Here is a 5,609-nt window from a genome sequence, read left to right as displayed (position 1 = left end):
ACTTCACTTGTCTGTCACAATAATAAAAAAAACAGTGCAATAAAAGCTCGACACCTCTTAGAAGTACATCACCACAATACTCATCACTACCACGTGACAAAGAATCATAGGTCCTTGCGTTTTTTAGAAGACCATTTGTGTCACCCACAATGATGCCTCATATATTTATCTGAATGTGGTTGATCTACGTAAAGAGTTCACCTATAATTAGGAATAGAACAAGTTTTTTTTTTTTGTTCGTATTTCTATGTGACTTGTGTCTCTCTACGTGGCTACCATCACCATGGCTGAAAATCAATCGAGGCTTGAAGAATCTTACGATTATGAAGACACGACCACCAGTTCTTGTGGTTGTTTCTGTGGACTATGGTCTCGGTGGTACGGGTCGTGTAAAGAAGAACAAGAAGCGGTGAAAGATGATCATAACTACTGGTTGGTGAAGGAAGTGAAGAAGGTGAAGGCGTTGTCAGAAATTTTGGTAGGGCCAAAGGGGAAGAAGAAGAAGAAGAAGAAGAAGACTTTTATTTTGGGAAGGTTGAGGAAATGGGGTGGAAGGAGAATGCAATTCCGGTATGACCCAGAGAGTTATGCCCTTAATTTCGACGATGGGATACAGAAGGAATGTGATGGTGTTTATCTTAATTTCTCGGCTCGATTCGCATGTCCATTGGGACAAACAAGGTATAATTATTAACAAGCATGTAGATCAACGGTTCCAGTTTGATCAATGGTCTTCGAATATTGAATACGAAGCTGTGTTAAAAATTTAGAAAGTATAATTTTATTGTCTTTGTGACCTTGAATGAATCGAACTAGGCAAATAATCAATGAATCTACGGAGAAATCTCACCTTAAACAACTTATAGTTGGGATTGGAAGGACAGTGAAATAAATTCTTTGGACTTTGCTAATTTGTTATTCTCTCTGCTTGTGATGTTCATATCAAATCTTGTGCATATACATAACCTTTTGTCAATGTATATGGGCTCGAGCTTTTCAAAATTTCCCTTCAAAACTTCATAAAAAATTTCGTCTCAACAGAAGTGAAAATGAAAAATAAACGCTGCTAATCATAATCCGGATAATTTAGGGAAGGTGTTATAGATAGTCTATTGAGCAGTTGCATAATATTAGGAATAATGTTAGGAATGTAAATTGACAATTAGTAAGATGTATATAATGGAATATAGCTTGTATAGTGAAGGATAGTTGAGAAATAATATTCAATTCAATCTTCTTCTTTTTTCATGTTTCTTAAGTATTTGATAGGTTTCATTTTTATTAGGAGATTTATTTTGGCGCTCCCGTCGCACAAAATATTGGAGGGGACGGAGGAGAGAGAGTGAAGAAGAGATTGAGGAGAGAGGAGTGAAAGAAAAAAAAAATCATGTGTCACTCACTTAATAGGAGAACCACCATGGTCCAGGAGTATCTTAAAAACATCCCTTTATCGTAAGGATGGATTGAACTTTTGTGATTTCTTCAAACCTACATTGAGCCTTAAGATTTCAAAATGTACTTATATTCGCTGAATGTAACTTAATTAATAATAAATATAGATAGATAGACACATTAAAAACTAAATGATTTTTTTGTTCTTTATTTTGTAAACCTTTCACCAACGGCCCACCACTTTCTTTAGGAGATTTACGATGGTGTAATTTATATACACGCGTGAAACTCAGGCTGCTACTAATTATTTCAAAAGATTAATTTTGGACCGGTAAATGTAAAAGAATTTACATCGATGATGTAATAAAGCTGAAACCATAAAGAAATATTGCCATACATGCATAATTTTCTTTTTCTTTTTCTTTTTCCTCCCAATTTAGCCCTAGCCTAATGTTTCTTATGTTATCCGATACGATGGATCTGCCATTGAAACAAAATAAATAAATAAATTTCAATTTATAATGTGTTACAAGATTTAAATATTTAAAAAGACTAACTAATAAATCACTTGACTTATAGTATTTTCCTTCTTTCTATCTTGTTAAAATAATAAATAATAAAATCTTTATTTTAAATTGATGTTTAGTTGATTTAAAATTACTTCTCTTTAATTTTATTTATTTAGACTTAGGCTTAAAGCCCAAGCTAAGAAGCAACAAACAAACAGAGAAACCAGAAGGAGACAAAACAAAAGACAAAGGGACACAGATTATATTAATCTATATCAATATATTTTAAAAAATACCTTTATTAATTATTCATTTAATAATTTAAAGAAAATAGAAAAAGGATAAAATTATGATTATGTTTTATTAATCATTTGAAATTATAAATATAAGCATAAAGGTGATGAAAATATATTAAAAAAAAATTTTATCCTCTAGATACAGTTGTTTTCAAACACATTTTACCTTCTTCCATATAATTATAATTTATTTCAAAAAAAATATTTTATTAAAAAAGTACAAGTTTGTTTACCAAAAAAAAATACAAATTTAAAACTAATCGGTGTATAGTTACATTTATTGAGTTTAGCCCAAATTCTTAATAATTGATTTTTTTTTTTTTGGTAAGCAATAATTATATTGATTCTTATTTGTTGGGTTTGGGCGAACCCAATTCTTATTTTGCCTTGTTCTTATAAAGATAATAATAATTCATTATTTTTAGCAGGTGAGGAGGGCTTAAAGCCCAATAATTCATCTTTCCTAAACGAGTCTAACCGAATCAATAATTTAAGCAGATTAGGTATAATTTCGGATAAAAGATTGTTCTTATAAAAGATTGTTTGAACCTCAAGGGTGTTGGGAAATTCGTTCCCTCAAACTCCAATGTCAAGCGGGTCCAGGGGAAGCTCGTGGAGGGGAACCACCAATGAGCTAAGGCTACACCAACCGTAGCAAGTGGATCTGACACCACATCTCAACCCAAAACCTTAAGGCATTGGGTTCATGGGTCCATCCACTTATATGGTCATCACTTGGTCTATGTCTAGTCTATGTGGTATTTCTTTACAACTCATACTTGATTATTTCCAACATCCTCCCTCAAGTGTGAGACCCAACATCATGCTCCCCCTTAAGGGCAACTTCTGCGGAACTCTTTTTTCTTTAAGTATTGGAGTCACACTAGCCTTCTGCAGAGGCCTTCCAAACACTTGGCCCAGATCGTTGGCTCTGATACCACTGTTGGGAATGGAACGAGGGAGCCCAAAACCCTTTACAAAGGGTACATCCACCAATGGGCCAAACGATAAACCACAATAAGTGGACCGACACCACATCTCAACCCAAAACCTTAACGTTGTAGGTTTATGGGTCTTTCACACTTATATGGTCATCACTTGGTCTATGTCTAGTCTATGTGATACTTCTTTACAACTCATACTTGATTATTTCCGACAAAGGGTACATCAGTTGGCAACTGAGCTCCCAAGAGGGCCAATGTTTGGGGGCCAGAGGAAGTGCCTCTTTCCTCGAATGGGAGATTAGTCTCATCATTCTTTCAGGTAGCGAAGCTCAATGCACCCGTTGTTTCAATGAGGGGCTAGCCCAAAAGGCCGTACCCCGAGAATAAGGTGACCGGAGGAGATTGAATGAGGATACCTCCAAGTTATACTAAAAAAAGAATTAATGTACACACACAGTTAAAAAATGAGAAGAATTAATAGTCAATACTATGTCAATAATTTATTAGGGCTCAGATGAAAATTAGTTTGATATAAGAAAAATCTTGTAAGAATCAAAAGAAATCAAATAATTTATTTATTTTAAATTCATGGAGATTGCTGCATATATTATTTATAAGTGCTATTTATCTGCGGTCCTCAATACAAAGACCACAAAGAACAAATATTATTCATTATCGTTGAATTAAATGACGAGTCTCTGAAAAACAGCAATGCTACGAATGAGCATTTTTAATGAAATAAAATTAGTCATGCTAAAAACTTCTAGAAGGACAACCAAAAAATAATAGATTTATAACCATATATTCTGTTTGTTCCATCCAAACTTTTTCAAATTGCTAATACATCTATAGGTACCGTCATAAACCCAATTTACCAATATTTATCCTCCAACCACAGACCATCAAAGGAATTTATGCACTCTGTTTTATCCCTCCTATATTTTCGCCCAAGGAATATGTTTCATGTCATGATGATGACTTTACTGTCACTTGAAGGAGCAGTGTGCCAGCACCATAGTTAGGGCTGATGATTTATAATTTGACATACTAACATGATCCCAATAGGATATGTAATTGTTATGTTTGTGTCAACTCGTATTAATGCTCCTGTCAATCAAAAACCGATATTAGAAAAAACAATGTTGTTTAGGTGGTGTTTGGTTTCATTCTTTTCAATATTTTTCTAGCCAAATGAAATTTGATTTTTAGAAAACTAATGTTTGTTTCAACAGCTTTTGACCAAAACTCATCCAAGTGAAATGCATAACTTTTTGAGAAAGATAGGAATTTGCACTGTTTAGAAATCGGATTTGAGGATGATTTTTTGAGAAAACCCGGGTAAATCACTGTTGACACATTTTTTGTCATATATTCCCTGGTAAAATTTTGTCAAACCAAACTACTCTTTTTTAAGTTCCTCATCTATTCAACTTTCCCTATGAATACCTAGTAATTACATTTCTTTAGTATTTTTAAAATTTATCTTCAACCAAACACCCGTTATCTGTATTCATGTCTACTCACAAGTCACAAGTGATCCGTTTAAATTAAACAATTATATAATTATATATTTATTCTATTTTTTATTAATTTTAAGTTGTTTATGTATTCTTTATTTAGAAAATAAAATTGGCATATTACGCACCACTAGGGTTAGCCTAGTGGTGTGGGGTGTGTGTGTTAGGAGTGTGTGTAGTGTAGGGTGTTGTGTTCAATTCTTGTAAGCTCCAAAAAAAAAAAAAAAAATTGGCATATTACTTATATTGTTTCGGTTGCATTTATTTTCATGTTAAATTCGTATAATTCAAAACACAACCTGCTATCCCAAATTATCACTCAATGCCATGGACGTAAATATCATGAAAGGGCAAACAATAAAAGCTTATTTAATACTAAATATTTTTAGTTACAGCTAATTGACCTCAATATTGTTCAAAATAATCCTCCCAACTTTCAAATAAAGAAATTATTAAATATTTATTATTGAGCTAACTCTCCTAACCTTTTTTGCATTAAAAAAGTGACTAATGTACACATTCATTTTTTTTATTACCTTATGCCTTGATTAGAACCATTTATATTTGTGCTGATTACGTGATCTTCTCTACACAAATATCCCCAATTGATTTGGTGTAGCTTCAACACATGAGTCTTCTCTGGAATAAAATAAGGGTGTACTGTTGTTGTCCTTAGCAATAAATTGAATTTAAGCATGGGAAGCAAGGTTCAATTAATCAGGCATAGCATTGCACATACAATCATAAAGATTATTATACTAAGCATGAATGATTTCCAAGTCAAACTTAAGATGATGCTTAACACTACATTCAAACATCAGAGTCTAACTTGATTACCCCTCAAAAGACATGATATTCACTCATCACTCAGTGTTTGGGGTCATTCATCATCACTCATTTCATCGCAGCTGTTGTACTACCATAAGCTTGATCTTTTTCTCAAGTTCCTAA

At 33.1% G+C, this 5,609-nt stretch overlaps 1 protein-coding gene across 1 annotated transcript; it reads left to right on the top strand.

The window, feature by feature from the left end:
* Positions 1-229: 229 nt before the first annotated feature.
* On the top strand, positions 230-1,485 carry LOC133287451 (uncharacterized). Its single transcript, XM_061485072.1, has 2 exons — positions 230-681; positions 1,286-1,485. Exons 1-2 carry the CDS (start codon positions 284-286, stop codon positions 1,344-1,346), a joined length of 459 nt encoding a protein of 152 aa, XP_061341056.1. The 5' UTR covers positions 230-283; the 3' UTR covers positions 1,347-1,485.
* The last annotated feature ends 4,124 nt before the right edge of the window (positions 1,486-5,609 follow it).

Source organism: Gastrolobium bilobum, unplaced genomic scaffold (genome assembly GCF_033153095.1).
Source record: "Gastrolobium bilobum isolate Gb01-03AN ecotype WA unplaced genomic scaffold, APGP_CSIRO_Gbil_v1 utg647, whole genome shotgun sequence".
Lineage (NCBI taxonomy): Eukaryota > Viridiplantae > Streptophyta > Magnoliopsida > Fabales > Fabaceae > Gastrolobium > Gastrolobium bilobum.
The sequence above is the reverse complement of the archived record's forward strand: the minus strand, read 5'-3'. Positions and strand labels throughout refer to the sequence as shown.